This window comes from Podarcis muralis, chromosome 2, assembly GCF_964188315.1.
Source record: "Podarcis muralis chromosome 2, rPodMur119.hap1.1, whole genome shotgun sequence".
Taxonomy (NCBI): domain Eukaryota; kingdom Metazoa; phylum Chordata; class Lepidosauria; order Squamata; family Lacertidae; genus Podarcis; species Podarcis muralis.
In genome coordinates, this window is record NC_135656.1 from 103693979 (window position 1) to 103721817 (window position 27839).

The 27839-nt window shown below is 41.0% G+C and overlaps 1 protein-coding gene across 1 annotated transcript in view; it reads right to left on the reverse strand.

The window, feature by feature from the left end:
- The window catches only part of PRKAR2A (protein kinase cAMP-dependent type II regulatory subunit alpha), an 82639-nt gene that overhangs the window by 43940 nt on the left and 10860 nt on the right, over positions 1 to 27839 (reverse strand). The window contains exon 2 of the mRNA XM_028719617.2: positions 11854 to 11889. Within this exon, the coding sequence (XP_028575450.1) occupies positions 11854 to 11889 (36 nt within the window). The remainder of the gene's footprint in view (positions 1 to 11853; positions 11890 to 27839) is intronic.

A 27839-nucleotide genomic window follows, 5' to 3' on the forward strand; every position in this document is an offset into this window, starting at 1 on the left:
GAGGTGGATGGAGAACCTTCCAGCCCAGGTTTTCCCATAATCCAAAAACTACTCTTATGGTAAATGGAGTACCTGCGCATACTGTGAGTTGATCTGTGTATAATACTAAGCTAAACCATGACTTAGCATACATGCATAATGACTCCAAGTGAAGTGATTGCAGCCATGTGCTCTTCCCCTAGCTCTCCTGCTGCAAGCTAAGACATGGTTTGGTTTTGGGCCAGGGTGACCCAAGACATTTTGATCCTGAGGCAAAATGTCCCACTGCTGCCCCTGCAGTTTGCCAGGGGCATGAGGCTCTGCAAGGGCTTCCCCTCAAGGAAAACCGACTTGGATGATGGACTCAAGGGCATCCTGATCAAATTTGCAGATGACACCAAACTGGGAGGGGTGGCTAACACCCTAGAGGACAGGATCACACTTCAAAACGACCTTGACAGATTAGAGAACCGGGCCAAAACAAACAAGATGAACTTTAACAGGGAGAAATGTAAAGTATTGCACTTGGGCAAAAAAAAATGAAAGGCACAAATACAAGATGGGGGACACCTGGCTTGAGAGCAGTACATGTGAAAAGGATCTAGGAGTCTTGGTTGACCACAAACTTGACATGAGCCAACAGTGTGACGCGGCAGCTAAAAAAGCCAATGCAATTCTGGGCTGCATCAATTGGAGTATAGCATCTAGATCAAGGGAAGTAATAGTGCCACTGTATTCTGCTCTGGTCAGACCTCACCTGGAGTACTGTGTCCAGTTCTGGGCACCACAGTTCAAGAAGGACACTGACAAACTGGAGCGTGTCCAGAGGAGGGCAACCAAAATGGTCAAAGGCCTGGAAACAATGCCTTATGAGGAACGGCTAAGGGAGCTGGGAATGTTTAGCCTGGAGAAGAGGAGGTTAAGGGGTGATATGATAGCCATGTTCAAATATATAAAAGGATGTCACATAGAGGAGGGAGAAAGGTTGTTTTCTGCTGCTCCAGAGAAGCGGACACGGAGCAATGGATCCAAACAAAAGAAAGAAGATTCCGCCTAAACATTAGGAAGAACTTCCTGACAGTAAAAGCTGTTCGACAGTGGAATTTGCTGCCAAGGAGTGTGGTGGAGTCTCCGTCTTTGGAGGTCTTTAAGCAGAGGCTTGACAACCATATGTCAGGAGTGCTCTGATGGTGTTTCCTGCTTGGCAGGGGGTTGGACTCGATGGCCCTTGTGGTCTCTTCCAACTCTATGATTCTATGAAAACCCTTGTAAAGCCTTACCACAAAGCTCCACACGAGAGTGAGGCATTCTTCAGAGCTTTGGCACTGGTCTCTCTCCACCTCTAGGCCACAGAAGTGGTGGGGTGGGCAGGGCACCCGTGGAGCACCACCTCTTGCATTTCCACCACCTGAGGTCTGAGCTCCTACTGGTGCCATCCTAACCTGAATTTGCCTGTGCATCTTCTCTGCTTTCCCTCAGATGACCCAATGAAGTAGCTTTATTCCAGTAGGTCCTATATAAGGAGTATACTATGAAGGGGGGGGGGTGAGGGGGAAGGCTATGTACCCGGGTATTCTCCTGTAGTTTAAACCCAAATCCAAGATGACAGCACGGGAGGGGGGGGGGGCTTGCTGAAACTCATATACATTTTGAAACTAACTTTAACAAGCCCCTGAAGTTCCTTGCATAGTTTAAGACAGATTACAAAGGTAGTAAAACACAATACTATATGCAATTATACAATGTTCCTTGATCGTCACACTTTGCCAAAAAATATACTGCTAGAGTTGGCCAATCAAGGAGCACACAACAGTGGCTGGCATAATTATGTTTTCTTCTAGACAAGACTTTCATCAAGCCATCTTTTGCTTAAGCATCCCACTGGCCAGGCCGGAATGCAGATGTTGACAGAGTCCTGAGCGTTCAGCAAAATACAGCCATAATATTCAACATCAAGTGTTGTTCAAAGCTGCCCACTCTACCAATACCAACTTTTTGATCTATGTAGTTAATGCTTCACTTCAAAAGACATTAGCACTTGATGAAGTGTCCTAATGCTATAAAGAAAGACCACATGTGCTCTCTAGAAGTTCAAGTTGAACAATAAGGCCATCATGCCTGAGCAAACACAGGGGAAATGTCACGTCTCAGTCCACTTCATTTAAAATGCACAATTAACCTTTTGTTCAAGAAATGCCGGAAGCAAGTTCTCTTCATCATGTAGCTATGTAACTAAGAAATTTTGCAGGGCAATTATTAATGGCTTCAACCCTTCCTTCATGAAGAAAATACCCAAGTACCATTTGATAGTTTTTAGTCTACTAACCCACTAGTCTGATTTTTGCAAGCTTACTATAATAAAACTATGTTTATTGGATCCTAAGCCTAAAATCTGTTCTCTTACAAGACTGTGTGTGCATTCTAGCACAGTTGTCTTAAGATACTGACAAGTCTATTATTTCTATACAAAAACAGGAGCTATTTTCCCTTTATGCTACTACTACAATTCACTTACAATATCATGGTAAGGATACAAAAGTAGCATATGGAGAACTGTGAAGAGCCTTGCATCCTTTGGTGTGAGGGGCAGAGAATATAACCCTTTTCCATAATTACAGCTGCTTCCTTTATTTCTTTACAAGTCAGTGGAAAGATGAAATATGTAAGTTTGAAACGGTGGACAGCTGCTGCACAGCATGGGCAGTCTCTGCACTGCCTTGAGACCAGCAGGCCTAAACAAAACACATGCAACCTCTGTGTGTAGGAGAGTAGGTGGTGAACTACTTGACACTACAAAGCAGTGGGCTCAAAACCTGTTGCTTCAGCTATGTAATGCAGATGAAGAAAGAACTCTTTGTGACCTGTGCCCATTGCAACATATGCAACAGATCTGGACTACGGAGCAATGTGTAAAGACCCTCAGCTTTTCGTTAAAATTTCAAGAACGGAGGATGATTCAACATTTGTGGCAAAAGCTGCACCCTGATCGCCTTCAACAAAATATTTGCTGAAAGGTCTAGAAAAACTATTTTGACAAACAGCAATTAGAAGAAGAAGAAGAAGAAGAAGAAGAAGAAGAAGAAGAGGAGGAGGAGGAGGAGGAGGAGTTTGGATTTGATATCCCGCCTTTCACTCCCTTTAAGGAGTCTCAAAGCGGCTAACAATCTCCTTTCCCTTCCTCCCCCACAACAAACAGTCTGTGAGGTGAGTGGGGCTGAGAGACTTCACAGAAGTGTGACTGGCCCAAGGTCACCCAGCAGCTGCATGTGGAGGAGCGGAGATGCGAACCCGGTTCCCCAGATTACGAGACTACCGCTCTTAACCACTACACCACACTGGCTCTCTTTAAGAAGGCTCAGTTACACTCTTATCTTGACTGCATCGGGTGGACGTACCTTTAGAAAACTGAAACTGGTTAAGCATGGATGGGTTGGCTCTTTGCTAAGAAGGGCCACTGGCTACAGAGGAAAGTCAATCAAGTCCCAAGGGAAAGGCTAGACCATAGGTAGACAAACTAAGGCCCGGGGGCCAGATTCGGCCCAATTGCCTTCTAAATCCAGCCAGTGGACAGTCTGAGAATCAGAGTGTTTCTACATGAGTAGAATGTGTCCTTTTATTTAAAATGCATCTCTGGGTGATTTGTGGGGCATAGGAATTCGTTCATTTTTTCTCTCTTCAAAATACAGTCCGGCCGCCCACAAGGTCTGAGGGACAGTGGACCGGCCCCCTGCTGAAAAAGTTTGGGGACCCCTGGGCTAGATCAAGGGGAGCATGTGCTGTTAGGTGCTTTCAGGCAGCTCCCAGCACTACCCTCCCATGCAGTGTTTTTTGTTAGGAAGACTACGTGGACAAGACTGGTATATGCACTAAACATGGTTAGCCAGATGAAATTCTGCTATAGACCCACTCACAAACCAAAGGTTCTCCCCTCTCAGTGGTAAATAATTTCAAGATCTACCATAGGACATTTCGCACTCTGAGGAGAAAGTAAGCTTACTTGGAAAATCTTTGGAAATTTAAATAGGTTTGGCAAAATGAAAATGAGGGGAAAGTTATTCAAGGAAGTAGAGGATTTATTATTTATTACTTATTATAAAGGATGTTTTGTTTTAATTATGTGAATTTCATACTTTTATCTTGATTTTAGTAATTTCAAATAATGCTTATAGATAGATTTGTAATTTCCAGAGATTATAAAATTTTTGTTTCACATTCTAGTAAAGTGGGTTAGATAAAGTAGATAAATGTATTAATATCACTAAACAGGTGAAAAATATAATCATTTTTCATCAATAAGTAAAACATATTGAACTATATAATACACTTAATATGTTAGTTCTACATGTACTTAAATATGCTATGTTACTACTAACAGCATTTGGGGCATGTGCAACAGGAGAGCCGCAGAGACCACATCTTGCCCCAGGCCCTACATTCCTCTCTGTGACACTGCCTGCATATGCAAGGAAATTCACTGTTGAGCAAAAACATTTACGGTAAGTTGTCCCTTGGATCAAAGGTTAGAACAAAAATGGTCTCAATAGCAATTTTAACAGCTTTAAAGATTATCTTAGACTAAAGACAGCATAGAAGACTGAAGAAATCCACAATGTACTGGTTTCATATGCTTAACATTCACTCTGACTTAGGTCAGTACTGAACGCAAACAATGGCAGGATTCTTCAGTTAGCCTAAAATATAGATTTAGTCTAGGCGAAAATTCTGGCTCAACTTAACTCCCTGCTTTTAGGACACCAGCACACCTTGGTTAATTCAATTATGTCCCAATTTAGTGTTTCTGAATTAATCTTTGTTCCAGCAATGCATACAATCAGGTTTGAAAACACTCTGTTCCCTTGAACTATTTTTAAAATAGTGTGCATCTGAAAATAGACTTCACCATAAGTAAGTGTGATAGTTTGGGGCAATGAAGTAGTTAACATCAATTTTTAGCAGGAAAATGGGAAAAATAAAAGCTACATAGATATTCACAAGAACTAGTAGTGCAATGTCTCATCTCCACCAGATTTATGCAAATTCACTGTGACATTTCTGCCCCACATCTAAAAAATATATTGTACAGCTGGAAATTGTTCAGAAAATTTCTATGAAAATTATCAGGAGGCTGCAGCTACTCCCGTATGATAAGTCTTGTTGTGTGGACTTTTCAATTTTCCATTTGTGTCCTATCTTTCTAGATTGTCAGCCTGAGGGCAGGGATTGTATTTTTTGTGACTTTCACGCAGCTCTGAAAGTTTTTTTTTTTTGTTTGTTTGTTTTTTTTGCTGAAGAAAATTAAACAAAAAAAATTATGTAAAAAATCATATGAAAAATTAGCTGGTCCGGACATAGCAAGTAGTATTCAACTACTGCATCTCATCAATGTAAGGATTTTCCTTGCGAAATGGGTGTATGTGCACTCTCCCCTAATCTGCTCTAAAGAATTGGGGGAACCCTTAGGACAGTTTTTGGGACACACAGGGGGGAGAAGAAGGAGAGGAGACAGGGAGCATGTTTCATTGTACAAGAGCAAATCCTTGCACTGATGGAACTAGAGTCTCAGTGCTATGTTGATTCCTCCCACCCTGTCCAAAACAACCCTGCAGATTTTCTCAAATACAATAAGTTACCCTTCATTCTAATACTTCTATTTATTGTTAGCTTAAATCAGGAAATACAAATTGTGGGGATATGTAGCCACAGGTATTGCTATTGCTGTACAGTATTATTGCATCTTTGCAAACACAGAACTACAAAGCTGCAAAGTTTACCTGAAACAGACTGCAAAGATGGAAATCTCGTTTAAAAGAAGTCAATTTAAGTACCAAAGAGGAATACATTAAATCAATTTATCTTCCTTGAGTTGTGCTCTATTTTACCTTTGGGGGGGGGGGATTTGTGTTTTTAGAAGACACAGATTAAAAGATAACATGATTTTTTACTGCATGTTTAACAAAAGGCAAGCATCATTGTAAGAAAGTGAAACGATCCTAATCCTAAACACTATTGACGAAAGGCAGCCAAATTAGGCGTTCAAATCCCAGAAAGCAATTAACTTGACAGCGAAGGTCTTCTTACACAGCAGGGAGACACGCACAAAAAACTGAGGGAGGTTTCTGAAAATTTCTAAGCATTGCAAGAAGAAGAAAAGGCGCTGTGCCTTCGTGACTGCTGGCAGCCTACCCAGCCTAAGAGATTGTCTGATAATTATGCTATATACAAGACATGCAAATACAGCAAGGATGGAGAGCGTTTACCTTATGAAAGCATACAACATAAAAAGAGTTCACATTCTGGTGCCAAACTCATTATATAATGCTACACTAGTTCCGTTTATACCCCAGTCATGTTGAATAGACATATAAAAACATTATTTGATTCCCTCCCCCTCTTTTTTTCCTTTCTCCTTCTGTGATGGAACTCCTATTTGGGGACTTCCCTGGCTTTTTTCTGGCCCATGTAGGACCAGTCTGGATAGTTAGTCTTGGTGAAGACTTGACGTTTTCATCCCCCCAAAAGTTTTTGATTTGAGTTTCCATTGAAATGAGGCTGTATTTTAATGTTTTAATGTTGTATTATAATCTTGTTTTTAAGTTGTATTTTAATCAATTGTTTTTATATCGAGTGTTAGCCGCCCTGAGCCCGGTCTTGGCTGGGGAGAGCGGGGTATAAATAAAAAAATATTATTATTAATTGTTGTTGTTGTTGTTGTTGTTATGCTGCAACTTGTCTTGATGGTGTCACAAAATGAACTTTCCAGGCTGAAAAGAGAAGCCAATTCAACCAGGATAGTACCAGTATTGGTCATGTAATGACCCTGACCTAGCTTTGACATAGCTACTTGACACTTTAATAAAATGTTCCAGTTCCATTTGGGAAATGAAAACTTGCAAAGCAAGCAACCAGTTCAATCTGAAGTATGTGTATGCTTAATATCCTGTATCTGAAACCTGTTCTGCCCCCTCCCCCATTCTTGGTGCCATTTTGCAGGCTGTCTTCTGGACCCTCATACTTTTCTCAGCTTAAATGTTAATAAGGCCTCATCTACACATGCAGCAGAGTAAGTTGACCCAGAATAGTACCAATTCAGATGGCAGATGGGAGAATGACAGTGCTGAATGCTTTCCCATGTAGAACAGTCCCTGCAAATAAAAACCTAGCATATTTGGAGGAGGGATGCTAGCCTAACCATTACCTTCTATGCTGTTACTGTTTGTTTGTTTGTTTGTTTGTTTGTTTGTTTGTTTTTACATAAGTAAAAAGTGACCTCTCCCCATCTGGCATGATACAAGCCCATTCTTACAACTCAGATTTTTTTCAACTCTTTCAGCTACATATGTAGAATATGCCTTCATTTGTTACTAGGCAGAAATGTAATTACCCATTTCTGACGCATGCTACAGTTCCCTGTTGTTTGCTGGCACTTACTGACCTAGAGGCATAGATAATTGTTCCTGTTATAAAATGTAGGAGAAGTGTTGTTTTAAAGAGAAAGAGGCAGGAGCATTAGCTTTCTCCTACTGCTCAACTGGCACGCAGTACTTAGCTGGAGTTACTTCAGGCTAAAAGCCCGATTCTGAACCCAGATTTTATTAAAGTATCCGCCAATGTTGTTTACATACTTTTCTAAAAAGGGCTTCATGCCCTTTAGAAAGAGGAACCCAGAATTTGCCTGGGGAAAACAGAATGCCCTTTTCAAGCACTTGTTCCCAGCAGCTTGTAATTGTTTATAGCAGTCTTCTGGTGTCTGGTAGCAGGCACTAGGTTGGGGGAAGCTGGTTTAGGGGTATGTCCAAGCAGGCTTGATAGCAGAAACTGTTTCTCACGAACTTAACAGCGTATACAGCCATTAAGTGACAGTGGCCTTATTAGGCAAATCACTGCCAGCCCTTACAATTACAATATGGGGACAAAATATTGAACTTTGGCAGCTTCAGTCTAATTCTTCTCTCTGAATTATATTACCATTATTACCATGCCTCAATAAGAGCTTGATAGTCCAAGAGCAAGGACAAAAAAATCTTACCATGTGTGAAGAATAATGCTGACTGTGATTTCTGCATGTTAATATTGACCTACCTTACAGGGTTATTCTAAAGCGTACATGAAGTGCTTTGAACTCTCAAAAGTCTTATGCAAATGGCTAAGCATTACTAATACTACAAGGGTGTATGGGGTGTTAAAGGAGGGGTAGTACCTCTGGTGAGGGACACATTGTGCTCCTTCTGGGGTTGTTTGCCCATCTTTGGTCCCCACCCTGCACTCTACTCTCACCTGTGGCTCCTAACAGCTGCCAGCATACGACAGCAGCCACACCTCATGAAACGGCTTTGATGGCTGGCTAAACCAGGTGAGGGTAGCCAATGGGTCTCAAACCCTCAGTGAGTTAGAGACTTCCCTTGGATGCAAAGACAGACTCTGGCAGATTGAGTGGATAAGACCAATAGTGGGTCCAACGGTCAAGAAGGCAGTTATTGCACATGCTGTAGAGGGAAATGAGGGGCAGACAGGGCTCATCAACCTGGGAAGGTAGCCCTTCTGGGAGAAGGAAAATTTAAGCCTCCACTGCCTTGTGGCTATACTCATTCGCAAGAAAGTCTTCAGAAGTGAGGAAGAATGCATACCCACTGCCATGCAGGACATCTTCGGGGGGAGGCTAAGGAGCAAACCCTTAAAAATTCAGGTGGAGTCCCTAGGATGGCTGGGTGGGATCTTATACACCACCTTCTGGCAACTCCTGCAGCCCAGCTGGTGCCAAATGTATTGCTCTGCTTTCCTCTGGAACACAGTAGTAAGGCCAAGAGGAGGCGGATCTTGTTGTCTGGGCAGCCCAGGACCTCCATACACACTGCCCAGGCTTGTGCCCTGGAGAGGTCACTTTAGTGCTGCTAATGCAGCAATAACAACATGGAAAACAACAGTTAAGAGTTACTGGTCTCTGTAACCATAACAGGTGCTGTGATTCTCCAGCGCTTTGACAATGTAACATACAAAATCATAAAGGAATATGGCAAACTAATCCAACTACAACTAATATAAGATTAAATCACGATATACATAAAAAGTTAAAACCAGAAGATACTGTAAAATCTTAAATAATGCTTTGAGATTGACTGAAGTAATAAAAATAATTAAACATTGACTTTGGAATATTTATATATCTATAGCATCACCTAGTGGTATAAGCGGTGTTATTTTTTCCACAGGTGAGCCCAGTTCACCAAAGAAGAGAGGGTTAGGAAAGTTATGTCAGCCATACAATACAACGAGTTGGTGACAGAAGATTACATTGTTCAGCTATACTCATAAAATCTATAAAGTCAACTCATTCTGCAGTGAATTTGTCTTTTTTAATTTGTCCGTGTGCAGGTCTCAATTTATTTGTCAATTTCCCAAATACTTTTTCAAAATTGTTTACGGCAGTCAAATATGAACATTTACTTACTTTCTCTCTTGTGAGAAACATAATGAGGCCAATAACTACAGTCTACTGCCTCTGGAAATGTGAGTAAAATAGAGGTTTCCTGCACCTTCTAAAGAATCTGTGGCATAGATGGTATTTGAAGAACTGTACGTTGAATGTTCCTACATCAGAACTCCCTGCTTGGGGGAGGGGAAGCATGCCTGGGAACAGGCTCAGCGTCAACCAGTCTGTTTAACTTATGTGTTCAAATCTTTCTATTCAAGTAATATTCATCAACTGCATTTCTGAAGATTCCTAGATTTTAAATGTTCAATATAACTGAGTATTCTAAGCAAATTTATGTTTCACTAGGCCACTGTGAATCTAACAGTTAAAAACATTCCAAACACTCACATACACTATCACAGATATGAGATTAAAATAGTTTAGAGGACAGGTTTTGCCTCATAAAACTTGGTGTAAAAGTTTTATCACTTATAGCAATACAAACAACAGCTGTAGTAAAAGAAATTCAAGGCTGCAGAGTGTGGTTTATTTTGGAACATGAACATAGTAATCCCATGAAACCAAGACCATCCACTCACTGCAGCTTAGATCCTAAGAGACAGGCTTGTGAAAAGCCAATCCAGGATGCTTATACAAATAAGGGTCGCCATTCTGCATGCTAAATGTTAACTACATGCTATTAACTGCACTAAATCCCTGTACAGACACACATACACCATATTGGGAACTGCCTTACTGCATGTTCCCTACTGACTGTGTCTTCCATGCTTTGGGACTGAAGATCTGAAACAGGGAGCTTGCTCAACACAAGTACTCTCCTGATATAGTTTAGAACCCTGATTGCACACATCACTGTAAACAGTCCCCCTCCCCGTAAAGGCATGGCCACTTTGGGGGTGGGGAGAGAGCCAGCAAAGACATGAAGGGAGAAGGACACTGTAACAGCACGCATCACCTGTTCTTTGCTTCACATGATGGTGAACATTAGTGCAGGCAGCAACAGCATACATATTGTTGGACTCCAGATAATATTTAACTCCCCCAAACCCAAAGATAAGCAATAGGCATTGAAAAGCCACCAGCTAGGGGAAACAAGCACATTTCTACAATGAAGGAAGTCCACATAGTACCTACTCTCTTGTGAGTTAGACATCCCTGCTATACACCATGAAGTAGTCTGGATAGGGCTTCCAAACACTTTTCTAGAGCACATATAAGACATTCAGAGTAAATGACCAATAATCAACTGAATTGGTGTTATATGAGTGTTATATGAATGTTGTTCCATGACATAAGACTGCCTTTTGAACAGTTCAGATCTATTGGATTGGGCCTTTTTTGTTTTTACATTTCATTTATATATGTCAAGTGCTTCAGTAGAATTCTGCCCTGAAAGACAGCGCATATTTTTTTTTAGATAATTAGGTAGATACAAGCCTATTTTGCTGGCATTCCATCATGATTTCAACAGCCCTCACTGAGCTATACTGAAGGAAGCTAGGCAGCAAGCAATTTCTCAGCTGCATTGTAAGATGCTGGTTTCCATGTCTGCTAGTCCATACAGCCATTCAACTCAGCCCTCTCAAGGCCACTCCGCTGCTTCATAACATTAAATATCCCCCTCCAAGAGCTCAGTGACATATTGCAAAAAATATGCTACTTTTAATTCTATTTTGAATTGATTTTTTTTAATTAAAAAAACAAAGTATAAAAGCCAACTAACAGACTCCCTGATCAAAACCTCCAAGTCGCAAGCACTCCAAAGTTCATCTGCCCTGCTATCTGCAATCACAGAACATTTAACATTTTTACAAGGAGCTCATATTCTAGTTGGCCCTTTTCCTTATTCTCCCTCCATGCCACATGATAGCAATTCCTATTAAAATTGTAAGCTAAGCATCCAGAACAGAGAATTTGAGTTTTTATACAAATATGGTACATGTATATGCTGCCCTTAAGCTGGCAACTCCCCCCCCCCTTATTTTTACAATAGTTAAAGCTGCCTATTAAAGAGGGAAGAGGGTACAGGTTAGTGATGGAGAACATGCTGTGTATTCTAAAAGGTGCTGTTTAATTCTTTCAGTTAAAAAAAAAACCTGTCTTGGACAGCACTCTCATAAATTTTGCCTGGTTTAAATGAGAAACATTCAGTATAAAAACCCTTAATTACTTGGATAAATAGTGTAAAATACAATATTGGTAGGGTATAAAAACAGAGAACAACAATACAGCACTACACATATGGTTGTTGCAGTAAGATTGTAAGACATTAAGACCAAGCTATTAAAAATATTACCTTTTTAGGATGGCATATAAATACATCACTGCTCTCAAAGCATGCCCACAGAATTTGCCAACACAATATAAACATACATGCACACTGAGCTGTTTTTTAAAACAATTGACAATTGTTTTGAGTTGCGTTAAAATATGGAAAATCTTACCTGATACTCTTCTGTTGAATCTGTTGATAACAGGAGCTGCAAAAAGAGAAAAAAAAGTCCAATAAGCTAGGAAATACTTGGTTGCTGAAACTACTAAGAACACAATACCATACTCCAGTGGTTTTCAGCCAGTGTGCAGTGACACCCTAAGGTACCTTAAATCAGGCTTCCTCAAATTCGGCCTTCCAGATGTTTTGAGACTACACTTCCCATCACCCCTGACCACTGGTCCTGCTAGCTAGGGATCATGGGAGTTGTAGGCCAAAAACATATGGAAGGCAGAGTTTGAGGAAGCCTGCCTTAAATGGTGGTGAGGGGTACCGTGGGCAACATTGGCCTCTGTCCCTCTTCTTTACCCTCCCTCCTCTGATGCCCTCTTGTGTCTCCACCTCCCAAAGGCTTGCACTGCTATTTATTGCAGCACCCCTGGCTATAAGCTCCACTGGCAAATGGTGCCTGGGAGGTACCTCTCTTTGGGGCTGGGGTGGGGGGAATGGCAGCTCAGAGACCAGGGATGGTAGCAGCAGCTGCCCGGAGGACTCCCAAGGAGAGGAGGCTGAGGGAACACCCCACAAGGGAGGGTGTTTGAAAAAGGGTGAGAGGCTGCCAGCTCTGCAGGCAAGGGGTGACTTAACGGGGCTCCTGAATGAGCCCCACAGGGGTGCTGCAGAAAGAATGTACCAGTAGTTGGTTAAGGAAGACCTGGACTCAAAAAGGTTGAAAACCTCTGCCAAGCTCTGAAAATGCCATGCTCTGAGAACAGGGAAAGGGAAGGGTGCATAAACCTTTCCCTGTTCACCACTTTTCTGCTCAAAACTGAACATCACATATGACTGCTTTTTCTCATGCAGGATTCAAAGCTTCCGTTTCCCTCACAAATACATGAGCAGCTCAGAGAAAAGAAATGCCGTGGTGCAGCAGCACAACCGGACGCCTTCATCTGCACCAGCTGCAACAAAACATGTCTCTCCTGTATCAGTATCTACAGCCATAGCCAGCACTGTAATTCTGCAACAGTTTGACTTCACTCACAATGGCACATTCCTCTATTATATCCTGAGGCAGACAGATGCCAACAACATGCTTAGATCCCCAAAAGTGAAAAAAGTGCCTAAGAGACTCTCGAGTATAATCATTATTTAATGCATAGCCCCTTGATCATTTTTTTGTGTCAAGATTTCCATATGCGTAATGGAACTTAAATGCTTTGCAAAGTGCTAAACTTTTTTTTTGTTAAAAGGTAATCAGATGCGCACACCCGACTCTGCAACAGAAATATGAGAACCTGTTAGTAACTAGGGGTGAAGGCATATTTATCACTTCTGTTAATTAACACACTAATGGGATGTTCTTTGTAAATTTTGATGTCCATGTTCTAAACATCCCAATCAACATCCCATACAAGCACATATTAATGGTATTTATAGAAATTCTAATTATAGATTTCAGTTGTTAAAAATGGGCTCTCAGTGAAGTAACTTCACTGCTATTCTTCAAATTAGGCATCCAAGCAAGCATTTGATCCTTCCTCAGCATTCTCAGAACTTAATGCCGTTTCCATAGCTTTGGAATTTACATCATATATCAGTGGCAAACAAACCTGTATTTTCAAGAAGACGTGTGCAACAGCTCGCACTTCTTAGTGAAACTGCACTAAAGCTACTACCATCAAGCACAACCTTAAATACTCACAAACCCTCCAACCAATATATAGTGGATGCGTGGATCCACAATTTAGAGTGATCCAAAGCTTATAATGGGGCACACTTCCCCAGTTCTTTATTCATTTCTACATATATTGAGTATTCACATGGGGGGGGCCATGCTTGAAAGCATCTTGGTCTCAGTGTTGGACTGCATGCAGCACTATGATATGTGGTAGACACAACTCCTGGAAGTTTGGGAATTATCTTGGGTGGCTCAAAGCTTATTGTGGGGTCCACACCCTATTTTGTCCCAACTGGGCACTGTGTTATTTGTTACAATGCCCCTTAGTCTCTGCATTTAGAATGGTCAGGCTTTGTTGTCCGTTATTATTGCATTTATAGGTTGGTCTTATGTAGACTCCTGCTTAAACTCGTTTCCCTCAGAAAAGGAAGTCTCTCCTCTGGGCTTGTTGCCTGACATTCTGAATTGCAGCCTGGGAGGCCTGACATTCATTCATTCATTCATTCATTCATTCATTTAATTTATTTTTGCCTCACCTCAACCATACACTCTCTTTACCTTAGATTCAACCTTCCTTTAATCCTCCTCCTACAGCTACGTATTTGATCTTTTGCATTTGCTAGCTGTTCGCTATTCAAGCTGCATTAGCAATAAAGTTGAAGATAAGATCAATGTACTTGAAACGGTGAACTGGATCCAAGTTTAGCTGCCTGGATAGATATACAGTACAGTATAATGTGTGTTGTAAGAAAGAACATACCGTTGTTCATTGGGTGTTACTGGCACGAATGTGTTATGCTTGTGAAGTGTCTTGTGCCCCAATGAAGCACTTAACTAAAAACAACATTTCAGTAACTTTTACAAGACACAGCTCTGGAAGTGTGAGTGACAACACAAAGCACCCTCCATCTTGTACTTCTCCCCTGCTGGTGCTGTCATAAGCAAGGCACTTCTCCTTGCTGCATGGCAGAGTTAGATTTATATAAACCATAACAACACACAAAATAATTTAAGTGCTGCAGATCTATAACCAATTTTCCTTGCCCAAAATCACATTCAGCATTATTATTCACATATGGTAAGATGTTTTTGTCCTTGCCTTTCCTGCAGCACAGTCAGAGGACAATTCAGAGAGGCAAACTACAATCTGACTGAAGCTGCCAAAGCAAATGTTAGCGATACTGTTCTAAATCTTGCATGTTTAACAACACAAAACCACTACAGAAGATAGTAATGAGGAGAAATGCACGGATCTCATCTCAAGAAGAAAAAGAATAACTATCGACAGATCAAGAACTGCCAGCTTTCCGGGGGGGGGGGGGGTCTGCAATAGCTCAGAAGCAGCCACCACTCTCTTCCCAAGTGGTAGTAAATAAATGTAATAACCTTTTCCACCAGACATATTTAGAGGTATGACTGACTTGCAGAAGCAGTCCCACGTCAAAGAACTGGAGTGCAAAACTGCCATTATGACTGACAGCTCAGAACAACAAACAAGTTAATGAACAGCTATAACCACACTAAGGCCGTTCCGAGAAAATTTTACTCAGCAAAGTGAGCTACGCCTGCTTTCAAAAAAGGGGGGAGGGCAAGCAACTTACAGTATTCCTTAAGAAATTATATTCTATTTTTAAAACTGAATATTATAAGAATAGGAATCAGAAACAAATGGAATATGAATGCACTGATATATATTTGAGGCTTACATTCTTAATTCCTCATGCAAATACTTCTAATCTATGCAATCAGGATTTTTTTCCTAATCTATACAATCAGGATTTTTCCAAATGACATAGGGTAGCACAGAGCACAAAACTTGACAGCATCTCTGTCAAATCAAATGCCCTCAGTGTGCTTGTGGTAGAGGGTGAATGGAGCCAAGTGAAATGGCAATGCTACAAATTTTAAAATGTAATACAGTGGAACCTCATGTTATGGATGGGATCCGTTCTGGAGACCCGTCCATAACATAGAACTGACGCAAGCTGAAGTGCCATGTCTGCGCACGTGCATGGCGCGATTTAGCACTTCTGAGCATGCGCAAGTGGTGAAACTCAGAAGTAACCCGTTCCGGCACTTCCAGGTTGCCGCGGGACGCATCACGAAAACAAGTAACCTGAAGCTGGCGCATCATGAGGTATGACTGTATAGTCCCAGTGGATCAGAGAGAAGATTAATCTAGTCCAGCATCATGCTTCCCATACTGACCAGCTAAATGCCTCCAAAATACCAACAAGCAGGGCAAGAAAGGCAGGAACAGAGGTATGCCACCTCAACATGGAGGATACCCAGAGATTTTCATGCCTGCACAGGGATATAAACATGGTTTCCCACTACAGCAGGCATAGGCAAACTCGGCCCTCCAGATGTTTTTGGGACTACAACTCCCATCATCCCTGACCACTGGTCCTGTTAGCTAGGGATGATGGGAGTTGTAGTCCCAAAGCATCTGGAGGGCCAAGTTTGCCTATGCCTGCACTACGGCATACCTGTTTTCGTGATGTCTGCAAACCAACCAGAATTTAGAGGGTAAGTACACATTTGGCTGCCTCTAATATGCCAGCAAATTATAGTTCAATCAAACCTTGAATAAAATAATTGAACTGGAGTACCCAAAGTGAAGAGGGAAGGGATAAGCATAAGGCTCTTTCTCACAGCACCAGATCATTGTTTGACATTGCAATAAATCAAGAATTCAGGTTCAGTTGTACTAAACTAATCATTAAATAAACTAGAAGTCTCTCAATAAATATAATGGCTATTCCTATTATCATTCAAGCCACCTTTTATTTAATATTTAATAAAATAAGAAAAATTTAATAATTTTCCTAATTTTCATTTTAGACATGTAAATTCAAGCGATCTTTCTGAAAAGCAGCAACCATTCTATGCATGCTGCTGTTTGTTTCCTTCAAAAATGTTGCTCAAGAACAATACCAAAGGAGGAACAGTGTGAGGAGAATACTAAATTATGGTTGAATGAAGTACATGAATAACACATTTGCAAATCAGCTGGTACTGTCAAATAAGAAAGACAAAACATCTCCACTTTACCATACTGTCAAATTTCCTTAAGTGCTCTTTTACATGAAAACATGCTAAACTGTGAAGCAAAAAAAAATTAAACTGCAAATTTATTTCAATACCTACTTTTTATGATATCTAACAGTGCCAACTTTAAAGCAGTCATATTCATTTAACTTTTCTATTACTGTCTTGGGTCGTTGTGTGTGTTTATTTCTTTGCTTTTGGTTCACAAGTAAAACTGGAAAGGAAATTTCTTAAGAATTAGACATTAGTCTGAAAATCCTATCAGGTGATTAAGGAATAAAATGCCACTCTAAGCTGGACAGGGGAGAATTATTTAGCAGGGAATAAAAACACTTCAGTGGCTGTCACCACTTGATTTCACCATCTTCTGATGTCTTATATACTTCACTTTAGCTAATTCAGGCAAGAAAGGCATGACATGCAGAACAGGCTTTGTCAGTAATCCTCTCACTTGAGAAATGCCCTCTCAAAGCTCAGTGCCACAGTACAAAAAGACTGCTTCATATATGAAGCTTCATATATGCTATTCTGTAGCTGTGGAGAATGGTCAAGGACTGCAGGTAGAATCAGGAATTTGAATATATTTTCAACAAACTGTGCTGCAATTTCTTTCTGACTTCATTCAAGGTTATGTTGCCCATAGTTGTTTTTGTTATTAGCTCTAGTGCTTTATTGTGAAGCCATTACATATCACAAAGTGTGTCACATTTCTCTTAGTGTGGAAATCAATCAACACTCTGCAAAATTAACAGTTTGTTTGCCTCACCATCTCATTGTATCCCTTCTTTCCTACAGCTATGTAAATACACTAACCAGAACTACTCCATGGTTTGACTTACATTAAAAACTAACAAACCACAAACTAACTAATGTTTCTTCTTGGTTCACCATTCATGGTTTATTTGGGGGAGACAAACCATGAGCCAAATTTGTTTTGATAATTGAGGGAACTGCCATACTGCATGATGCATCAATAACTGATAAGAAAGTGAGAGTGAACTATGACTGTCAAGTGATTTCCACATTCCAACAGGATGATAAACGTCCAACTGCACACACTGAAGAGGGTGAGAAAATCTGACAGAGAAGTTAAGCAGCTCCCAGATACCAAATGAACAGTCCAGCCAGTTCACACCATTTCCTTTCAGAACACACAGCTCTGCCAAGAAGAGCAATGAAATCTTGCTGAAGAGCTCTTCCAATCAAGTGCAATGTATAAACAAGCCACGTTCAGTTTTAAGAACAGCCCACAATATAGACAGAAAAAGACCATTCAAATTAGCAGCCTGCAGTTCAGGTGAAGACCTTTGTTGCAACAAAAAAAATTCCTTCCAGTAGCACCTTAAAGGCCAACTAAGTTAGTTTTTGGTATGAGCTTTCGTGTGCATGCACACGAAAGCTCATACCAAGAACTAACTTAGTTGGTCTTTAAGGTGCTACTGGAAGGAATTTTTTTTGTTTTGACTATGGCAGACCAACACGGCTACCTATCTGTAACCTTTGTTGCAGTAATGACAAATGTTTCAATACCAAGCTAAGGTTGCACACAGTACTCAGGGTGAAAGTATCAAGACAACCAAATTCAAGCAGTGCTATTCAGTTCAATGTCATATCTGTCTTGTGCATCTTTCAGAGATCTCTCCTTAACATTCTCCTCAGAATCCACAAGTACATACATTTATTTGTATAATGCACTGCTACAAAGTTGCTGAATTTCTGCAGTTTAGAGATCATCCTTAGATCATTTTTGCCTGACTTTACTGTTTCGTTATCATTGTTTTAAATATAGTTGGAGTTTATTAAAAAGCAGGAAGGAGCTGCCGTGAGCCTTTCGCTCGCATGTTCCCTTCCCTTTCCTCCTCACACATGACCAGAATGATAATTGGCATGGTTTAGTTTCACTTTTCATGAAGCCCCACTAGTTGTTACATAAAACAAACTCTGGTTAGTTTCTATATAAGCAAAAGTCAACCACGGGCTATGAAGCTGGTTTGTTAAATTAATCCCAGTGCGTTTCGAAGCACAATTCCAAGTGTTGTGCTGACATTTAAAGCCTAAACAGCCTCGGCCCAGTATACCTGAAGGAGCGTCTCCACCCCCATCGTTCGGCCTGGACACTGAGGTCCAGTGCCGAGGGCCTTCTGGCGATTTCCTCACTGTGCTAAGCAAAGTTACAGGGAACCAGGCAGAGGGCCTTCTCAGTAGCCGCCCTGTGGAATGCCCTCCCATCAGATGTCAAAGGAATAAACAATTATCTGACGTTTAGAAGACATCTGAAGGCAGCCCTGTATGGGGAAGTGTTTTGGTTTTTTTAATGACTGATGTTTTAATGTATTTTTAATCTCATGTTGGAAGCCGCCCACAGTGGCTGGGGAAACCCAGGCAGATGGGTGGGGTATAAGTAATAAATAATTGTTGTTGTTGTTGTTGTTGTTGTTGTTGTTGTTGTTGTTGTTGTTGTTAGAGTTCATTTTAAACCACATCTATGATCAGACAAGCCACATTTTTAGGCTTGTGTCAAAATCTTTCCTCTGGCCACAAAGGAAGAGAAGGGAATGCATGCAAGCTTCTTTTCTGCATTTGCACATAGCACTAAATCATGGTTTAGAGTTACATGCAAACTGTAGTTTCTTGTAGTTTGCTTCAAGCCATTTTTCAAATGTGAAACAGTATGCTGCTTCCAGCATGCTTTGTATGCTTGCCAGTCCTGCACACGTTAAGAAAATTGCTTTCACTGAACATTCAAAGATTCTGGAAGTGTCACACTGTCAACTTTCTAATTACCAACTATTACAAATAGCAAAGACATTCTCCTGCACACTTCCATTTTATAAGTGCCCAACTCACTTTTACAGCATGTCATGAAACAAAATGTACATACATAAAAGAAAATTATTGTAGACAATTATATGCAAGGTTTACATTTCTTATTTACACAATGGGGCAAAAATGACTGTTTGGACTCCAGTTCAATGCTGAACGTAACATTTTCCTAATCCACCACCAACACTGTGTTAACACTGCTGAGCATGCTATGTTTATGGCAGGGTTGTAACATTTACCATATTTTTCGCACCATAGGGCGCACCGGACCATAGGGCGCACCCAGTTTTTTTGGGGGGGAAATAAAGGGGGGGGAATTATTTTTCCCCCAGGCGCGGGGCTGGGGCGGGGGAAGCTCGAGCTTCCCCCGACCCCAGCCCCCAAACAGGCAGCTCTCTGCAAGCCATGGGAGCGCTCCCACGGCTTGCGGAGAGGTCCGCGAAGCCTGGACGCGCTGAGCTCAGCGCGCGCAGGCTTCAGCATGCAGGCAACTCTCCGCAAGCAGCAGGAACGCTCCCGCTGCTTGCGGAGAAGTCCGCGAAGCCTGGGCGCGCTGATCTCAGTGCGCGCAGGCTTCAGCATGCAGGCAACTCTCTGCAAGCAGCGGGAACGCTCCCGCTGCTTGCGGAGAGGTCCGTGAAGCCTGGACACGCTGATCTCAGTGCGCGCAGGCTTCAGCATGCAGGCAACTCTCCGCAAGCAGCGGGAGCGCTCCCGCTGCTTGCGGAGAGGTCCACGAAGCCTGGATGTGCTGATCTCAGTGTGCGCAGGCTTCAGCATGCAGGCAACTCTCCGCAAGCAGCGGGAGCGCTCCCGCTGCTTGCGGAGAGGTATGCGAAGCCTGGAGAGCGTGAGGGGTCGGTGCGCACCGACCCCTCTCACTCTCCAGGCTTCAGCGAAAGCCTGCATTCGCACCATAGGACGCACACACATTTCCCCTTCATTTTTGGAGGGGAAAAAGTGCGTCCTATGGTGCGAAAAATACGGTAACTCATTAAATCAATTAAAAAACACTTTAATCAGCTAAAGCATCCCCAATTAGCTGGGCAGCATACTTTTTTAAAGTGCTAGCACCATCTGAAAAGGCATTCTTCCTTCTCTCAAAACAGAGGGAAATCTCTCCTGATCATGCCTGCTAAGACACACACATGTACACCTCTATAATATATGCTTTGTTTCAATCACACATGATCAACTGAAACTCTCATGATTAATCAATTAAAATTCTTTCAGATTAATTGTGGTCCTAAGGTTAAAGGATTCCACAGTTTGAATGTTGTGTGCATCAGTATTCAGAAGAAGTCTGCAATGTACCTTTGGAATGATGCCATAGCCATCACCACACAACAGTGTGAGTGTGAATACTAGACACTAGCTGTTGGCATTTGCTCAAGAGGCTTTATAATAAATGTCCAGCTGAAAAATTGATGATCTATTTAAATAATATAATGTGGGGATCCAGAGGGCAGGCAGAAAATTAAACTTTTAATATCCTGGAGCAGTTTTGATCCCATCTGCTTCTAACACGCTGTCTGCCAGTGCTCAGTGGCTACAAGTAGTCAATTTTATATTGTATTTCCAAAGCAAGCAGGATGATGCAATGACTCAGTACCTAGCCTCCATATTTACGTGGACAATTAATACCTATTGTAATTTTATATGAACACCCTGTGATTCCAATGAAAGACAGTATATTAATATTTCACATAAATAAATAAAAATAAATATTTAAGGAAACAGGTTCAGCTATCAGAAGAGTGGAGCTGCACTATAGCAAAACCCAACTGTATTTTTAAAATCTTGGTACAGAGCTACATACTGCAAACACAATGACCACTTATGTATTTATGAAAGTATCCATATACTGCCCTATCATGCAAAACAACTGACTAATGTTGGTGGGCATGAAAATGACATCTGCACTGTCAAAACACACAAGGAAAATTTAAGCCAGTTTCAACAGCTTTTGTACTGTGGAGGATATTGATACGTTAAAATGAAACTATTTAGGTGACTATAAGACTTTGCTTCTTAACTCAGTTCTTTCCATTGTTTTCCTTACAACAATGGTTAAACAAGTGCCAGGCAGTTTTTTCTGCAGCATAGAGCAGGAGTTTGATGCAAGGTTTGGTTGCGATGTGAATGAGAAACTTGCCCCACTCACATAAGTGATAGCCATGAGAGAGGCCCCTCGAAGATTCTGAACTTTGCTCTGCATAGGTGCAGAACCTATAAATGACACCAAACAGAGGCCATGAAGAACATTAAGCCTACTGGGTGACCTTTGGTGAGTCACTACGTCTTAGCTTAATTCACCTCACAGGATTGCTGCGAAGATAAAACAAGGGATAAACTAGGTATGGCACCCTGAGAGAGTGGGAGGAAGGGTGAGATAAAAGTGAAATAAGTAAATAAATATCCAAGCAGCAATAAAAAGACTCTTTCTAATTAATCCCTATGCTTCAAGGCAGACCAGCTGTTTTAAATCTCAGCTAAAGCATCCATGACAGATGACCATCCAACCTCTGCTTAAAAACCTCCAAGGAAAGAGTCCACCACCTCCCATGGGAGTCTGTTCCACTGCCAAACTGCTTTTACTGTCAGAAAGTTTTTCCGAATGTTTAGTCAGAATCTCCTTTCTTGTAACTTGAGGTTCAAGTCCTACCCTCCAGAGTAGAGAAAACAAGCTTGCTCCCACTTGCTAGTCTACTAGAAGTTAGAAGTTGCATGTTGCTGGTGCCATGTGGTGGAAAATGCTCCCAGCAGAGATTCTGGATTCTGACTTTCTGAAATCTCTTGAAGATCTCTTTATGCTGACAGGCCTTTGCAGCTGTTGAGTGGTCAGTCGGTTTAGTGATTCTCGGTATTGTTTCTTCTGGTGCTTCACATTTTATTGTGAAAAGCTACATAGACATTTTATGATATGATATAGAAATATTTTTATAAATAAGTAACTGCCAGGAAAAATCTAACTATACCCACACATTACCTGCTATCATTCTAAGAAAAAGTTGGTGCCAGCCTAAGTCACTAAGTCAGGCCTACTGGTCGATCCTGGGACCCTCAGCTAATTACTCCCCCCCCCCAAAAAAAGGTCAACATCTCTGCATCTCTGGCTCCCTAAAAAAAGCTCAACAACTCAACAACTTTGGTCAATCCAACAGTCTCTTGGAAGTTGAACGGCCTGAACTAAGTCATCAATATAATACACAAGGAAAATTACAGTGTGTGAAATAACCCATCCTGTTTTACATTCAAAGATCCAGGGTAGCTTTTGATCACATAAATTGCAATGGGGAACACTGATGATGGCAAATGCCCATAGCTCAATAAAGACAACCTTTTGCAGAGGTCAGTATGGTTAAGCAGCTGCCAAAAGCTTGAGAGCTTGAAAGTGCCCAACATCAGGGGTTCCCATCTGGTATCCCCAGTACCAATGAGTCTCTGATCATGGATCAGATCCAGGTAGCAGCTCATCTTCCTCCTATTCAGAAGAGTCACTGCCTGCAAGTCAAACACATCTAGAGTACACAGGTGACTGATGGCTACAAATGTTGGTACCGGCAAACCGGATAAAAAACAAAGGATTTTTGACCAGCAGTGTGGAGATTTTCCACAAGCCGGTGTTTTGATCAAGAGCAAAAATTTTACTTTAATGAAGAAAACAATGTTATTAATTTCTGCATTTAATTTAAAATTTAGTTAGACTTTCAAAGTCATAAACAGGGGAGACTGGGAGAAACAGACTGCTTGCTAACAAGGGCCTGATGGTTTCCCTAAGCAACAATCATGTTCAAGTGGAATGTATTGGGGGTGGGGGGAGAGAAAAGAGAACAGACTCTGCTTGCTATCAAACAGAAGCTAACTACACTTCCTTTTCCAAAACTGAATACGATAGTGTAATTGATGTGTGATCAAATAACCAATCAGAAAATTCTGGTGAATGTTGCTTTGCTAGCTGTCATGATTCACTCTCCTCGGTGCAGTAGCAAAATGACCGAGGAAAAAGCAGTCACAAATGTCTCTCCAGCAGGCTGCAAACTCACATAAGTCATGCTAAGCCATGGTTTGGCCTAATGTGGTATGAAAATAGTACAAATTCCAAAATAAGGAGTAAAAGGAAAGGAAAAGGTTTCCATCTGCAAAGAACTCACATATGAGGAAAAGTGTGTTTGGGGCTTGTGACTATGGGAGAACTTGCTAGAAATGCTCTGAGTCTGAAACAGTGAAGAGCAGGAAAATGTTTTTTTGTCTGAACACGACATTACTGACCTGCAATAAATTGATAGGTATTAGAACAAAATGCTTCTTTTATTTTCACTTGAAATTCATAATTTACAGGGAATTCCACTGCAACTAGATGTAACAGCAACTTCTTTAGATGGTCTTACCAAGATGATTAGACAAATTTATTAAGAAATGATCAATCAATGGATAATCACAAAAGGGTGTGTATATATATACTCTTTCTTCAGAAAACTATAGCCCAACGACCAGATGCTGAGGACGAATCACATGGGATCAATTATATACAGCACAAATGCATATTAGACAGTTTATAAATAATATATTATGATGGTCATTGCTAGAGACAGAATGCTGGCCTAGATGGATCTTTAGTCTGACCCTGAACACATTTCCTCAGGATCTCTTGGGAAGAAAACAAAAGAAACCACCTCATGTATAACTAGCATACCATGTGGCCTGATGAAGTGGCATAGACAGAAAAAGACAACAAACTCAAAACACTAGGGAACAGTTTAAACAAGTTTTAAAATCTCCTTAGCTTGTCTACACCACACAATAGTACAAGATAAATCTCAAGCAACAACTGCTGTCATACGAAGCACTTATTCATGGCACAAATGCTAGAACAGCTTTCTAGTGAGATGTATGTGGTCACCACCAATCTCATTCCCAGCAACCTCTGGGATGCACAAAGGGCTTGGGGGTTGGATGGGGTTTTCTTCCTTTTGTGTGGGATATGGAGAAAGTAAGAAGCAGTGGCAGTTTCTACTGGACAGGACTTCTGGTTCTTACTTGTTCAAAATCTGTTCTGGAGAAGAGAATTTGTGGGCTGCTGGGCTTCCTGCTTTCCAGTTTCATAGCAATGGTGGAGATGCATTCTCATGCCTGATTCTGAATGCTCCATTTTATTTTTGAAAAATAAAATTTCTTGCCATTTTGACTTTATAGAGAATGAAACACAAATAAGCAGTGTACTACCCAAGTGCACAGTATGTAGGAAACCTACTACCTTCTAATATTCTGAACAAAAAGGAAATGTGGACTTGGTAGTATTTTAAAAATTACATACTCCATTACAATTACAATGGTACCTCGGGTTACATATGCTTCAGGTTACAGACTCCACTAACCCAGAAATAGTACCTCAGGTTAAGAACTTTGCTTCAGGATGAGAACAGAAATCGCACGGCAGTGGCGCAGCAGCAGGAGGAGGCCCCATTAGCTAAAGTGGTGCTTCAGGTTAAGAATAGTTTCAGGTTAAGAACGGACCTCCGGAACAAATTAAGTACGTAACCTGAGGTACCACTGTATCTAGGTTTTCAATGAAATGGGTTTTTGATTTTAACTCTTCAGTCCCCCCCACTCCAAATCCTAACTCCGCTATCACCACACAAAAGGCCTGCCAAGCTGTCTGCCCACACAAATTTAACTGACAGGATAGTTTTAATAACTGGCCTAAACTACTTACTGAGAAGGAATTGCTACTTGCCCTACTCACATGACAAACCCTGACTGACAAATTGTAGGGAAGGTTGTGTTGGGGCGCTTAGAGCTCTTGGAGACGGAAGTTAAAGGGAAGGGCAAAATCCTGAAGTGGTTTCTCTGCCCCATAACAGAAGATCCTGTCATGCCCCTGCAAAGTGATTTGAGAAGAATAAAAAACCAAAGCTGATTTCTTCTTGAGTTTCTCTGAACAAGGTTGGGGGGTGGGGGCAGCTGCAACCTAATTACATGCAGCACCAGGCTGTCTGTACACAGCTACATGCAAGGTTCGCTGCACTTTCAGCTGTGGAACACATGACTGGTGATGTATGGGGGGGGGGTCAGGGAGTAAGCTTGAGGTGGAGGCATCCAGGTTCAAAACATTTAAAGAAGCATTGGGCTAAATGCAAAGTTGGTATAACAGAAACTTACAAGTATAATTCATAGGGCTAAAAAATCAGTAAAAAAATGCAAGCAGGGAAAACCAAAGCCCGTCAATTCTGGCATTAAGACAGAAGAATAAGCAAGGCCAAGGAGGATTTTGAGGAATAGCTATTTTGAAACCTTTAGAAACTGGACGATTGCCAGCTGCTTCAGTAATAGGGAGCAGCATGCATAATAAGTATCACATATATTGGTGCAGCAAGCACACATTCAAAGCCACTTTGCTATAAGAGAACCCAGAATATTGGTGTAACAATATTTATCTTTTATATTTCAAAATCAAAAGTTAACAAAATCTTCACCTAGTATTCCAAAATAAAAGGTGACAGTAAATGTGATACAGATCAGGGGGATCTAAATTGATTAAATCATATCTGTAGTTGGAAAGCAAGATGCTTTTAATCAAAGTTTCAACATTTTGCTCATGAGTCACCAAGTTCTCCCAGCAACAACCCAGCTTTAACAGAACATTTTGTCCCAGATTTCCTATAGGTTCTATGAAACTTTGGGTGCTTTGAAACAAGCAGTAAAAAAACAAACAGAACTTGATTCTGAAGGGAAGAAAAGAAACACTGATCTCCCAACTTTCCATCACAAAAACACAGTACACTTACTTTTCTAAACACTGCACTTTAGGAGTCAAAATACCAGATCACACATATATGTGTATGGATTTAAGATGTTGTTCCTCTTCCCTCTCCTTTTCAGCTCTGGTTAACAGTGTCTTTATTCTTGTGTAGACAGAATTTTATAAAACTGGTTGGTATCCAAGAACTGACTAGTCATGTATATTTAACCAGCAAGCCAAAAAAAAAATCCCTCTTCAGCTAACAACAGCTATTATTTCTTGGTAATTAAGCAGCTTTGTATTCTAGGAAGACAGCACCTATCTTGCATAAACTACAGAGGTCAGCTCTTCTAATGAGATGAGAGATTAGGACAGAATACTGCCATGCAAAAACAGCTGGGTATCTCGTGTACAAGAAATAAAACAAAACAAAAATCCCACCAATTTTGAATACTTCCCCAGATCAGTATTATAGAAAATATTTAAGAACCAAGAGAAGGATATCTAAATAGTCAAAGAAAAAGACAAGTGGTGCCCTTACCACAGGCCGCTTGGCATAATGCAAAGATATATTGCCTTCAAAAAGAACATTACAAAGAGCCTTGTGATGCCCTAAAGACCAACAAATTTATTTTGACATAGGCTTTCTTGGGTCAGAAGCAACTTTGTCACACTTCTGGCAAAGTACACTCTAATCCTTCACAATCTGTATACCCTCACTGCATCAGGCTGTCAGAAATATGCTGTAGTTAACAAACACACATAATTGTGTAGAAAAAATACATACAAATGCCAATGTATGTAAATAACATTCTGGGCATATCTGTGAAACATTCACAAAAGCATAAGTTGTAGGTGTTAGAGTAAATGTTGATGAAAATGACCTGTTGTCTTCAAACTAAAAATACAGATATAAATAATTACTATTCAGAAGGAAAGAAAACTATCTTTCATGTATGATCTGAGTCCGTATTTATCCAATTATTTTTTTAAGTCTCATTTTTGTTTATAGTCACACAAAAAACCTAACTTGGACATTCATATTTTCATTATGCAATTTATTTTCTAAATACCTATAACAGTTTCATATGCCGCAGGGAACACTGATAAAATTGAGAGAGTAGTTCCATGCAAACATAGAAGCAAGTGCCCATTTTGTGCATGACTCTGTTAGTTTAGAACCACAGGAGAAAGTCTCAGCAAGCCTTTGCTTTGTGCACTTCTCCCACCTGGCTTTTTAAAAACATTATTTGAACTTTAAACCAGCCTTTCCCAACCTTAAGACCCCATATGCTGTTGGACGAAAATACCATTACCACCAGCCAGTATGGTAGCCAAACAACATCTGGGAATACAAGGTTAGGGAAGGTTGGTAAACTAATCAGTTTTTCAGAGGTTCAGATACATATAAACTCTGGTTAAAAGCAAAACTGGTCTCTTTCTTTTGGCCGAGTGAGGAGAGGAGAGGAGAGAGCCAACCTTGGGTTTTCCAAAGCTCATTCCATAGCATTAAGTCTGGGGTGGCCAAATTCTGTATCAGGAACACCATGTTTTGCAGTTCCCAGTATCCTCCCCAAAATTTTTGGTCAGCCTAACAAACCCTGCTCTCTGCAGCTGTTTGGCCTGCAGGTAAATGAAAGGAAAGGGGAGCACAAAGGAGAAAGTAGTACTTAATCTGCCACACTAAAGGTTTTTCACAGGG